This window comes from Echinococcus granulosus, assembly GCF_000524195.1.
Source record: "Echinococcus granulosus chromosome Unknown EG_S00592, whole genome shotgun sequence".
Taxonomy (NCBI): Eukaryota; Metazoa; Platyhelminthes; class Cestoda; order Cyclophyllidea; family Taeniidae; genus Echinococcus; species Echinococcus granulosus.
In genome coordinates this window covers 1-1187 of record NW_020170971.1, presented here as the reverse complement: position 1 = coordinate 1187, position 1187 = coordinate 1, and the positions used below count along the sequence as shown (strand labels likewise).

The following is a 1187-nucleotide window of genomic DNA, read 5'->3' as shown; positions in this document are numbered from 1 at the left end:
ATGCATTTGAATGACTCGCACAAGTTCTTGAAGTTAACGAAAAGGAATTGTGCTCATCTTGTCCAATCAAATTGGCTTGCATGACGGGCAGTGATGACTGGTGACTTGGGAAGGGTGGTTAGGAGCACTGAGGGATTTATACAAGAGCAGAGTGAAGACAGAAGACGGTCTTTCCTTTCTCGAGAATTGCCCTCATTTAGCTGTCATTTGAAAGGCATTTTTACGTGCTTCAAATTTTGCATGATGACCAATCGTACCACATTCAAAACTCTTACTGTTACTTTGACTTGCGTCAGGGTCAATCACCTGGCCGAGATCACCGCGTAGCCTGATGGCGAAATTTAGGCTTGATCTGAGAATGCATAAAGTAAACAACTCTAGAATATTCACAAAATAGGTAGCATGTTTGTTTGTACTGTCACCCATGCTGATAGGTTAGATGCGAACAGTGCATTGGATCAGCACCATTCCGACTAGGTGAAAGGAGGGATGTGCAGGTGATTTTACCTCAGGGATTTACCCATTCCCAAACCATGTATCAAGTGTTAAGCCTGAAGGCAGGCAAGAAATTGTATTTGGCGTGCTTGTGATAAAATACCTTTCAAATGCTACTTCGTGTATTTTCACTGAGCACAAGCAGAATGGGGAGGTTTGATTTATCTGTCAGCAAAGCACACTGAGCAAATCAAAGAGACTTCCATACCGACGACACAAAGTACAAATTGTGCTATGTGATAGAATCACATATTCGTCAGGTCATCCATCCCACGCAAACGTGGTCCTAGTGGAAAGCAGAGATTGGTCTACCAAATAGATGTCAAACGGGCAATTAACCAATGGCACATTCAGATACCCATTTCTCCAATCTGATTGGCCCCTTCATGGTCAGTAAAGTGCACAATCATCATGGGAAGGCAAATAGCATTGGCTCTAGGCGAGGTTGACCTGAATTTATATTTGGCCCTCATGTACCTCCAGTTGGCATTTCATAAGCTAATCCCGTGAATTAACCGAGGTGAGTTTTTTTGCTTATTCTGCTTCACCCGAAGTGGTAATGCGATTTTCTTGCTCTTCTTTCGTGCATTCCTATCCTCTTACCTCTTCCTCCACAGCATGGGCTGTGTTATTTCCTGTGGCCTGAAGCTCGTTCTTCAAATCCTAAATATCATCCTCTGTGTAAGTGATTT

General features: G+C 43.0%; 1 protein-coding gene across 1 annotated transcript; it reads right to left on the bottom strand. All coding sequences in view use genetic code 11, as the record gives it.

Annotated features, from left to right (window-relative positions):
• Positions 1–740: 740 nt before the first annotated feature.
• Positions 741–905, bottom strand: EGR_11236 (hypothetical protein; the record flags this gene model as incomplete). The annotated part of the gene is made up of 2 exons (XM_024500483.1): positions 741–781; positions 854–905. 2 exons carry the CDS (start codon positions 903–905, stop codon positions 741–743), a joined length of 93 nt encoding a protein of 30 aa, XP_024345103.1.
• Between the last annotated feature and the right edge of the window lie 282 nt (positions 906–1187).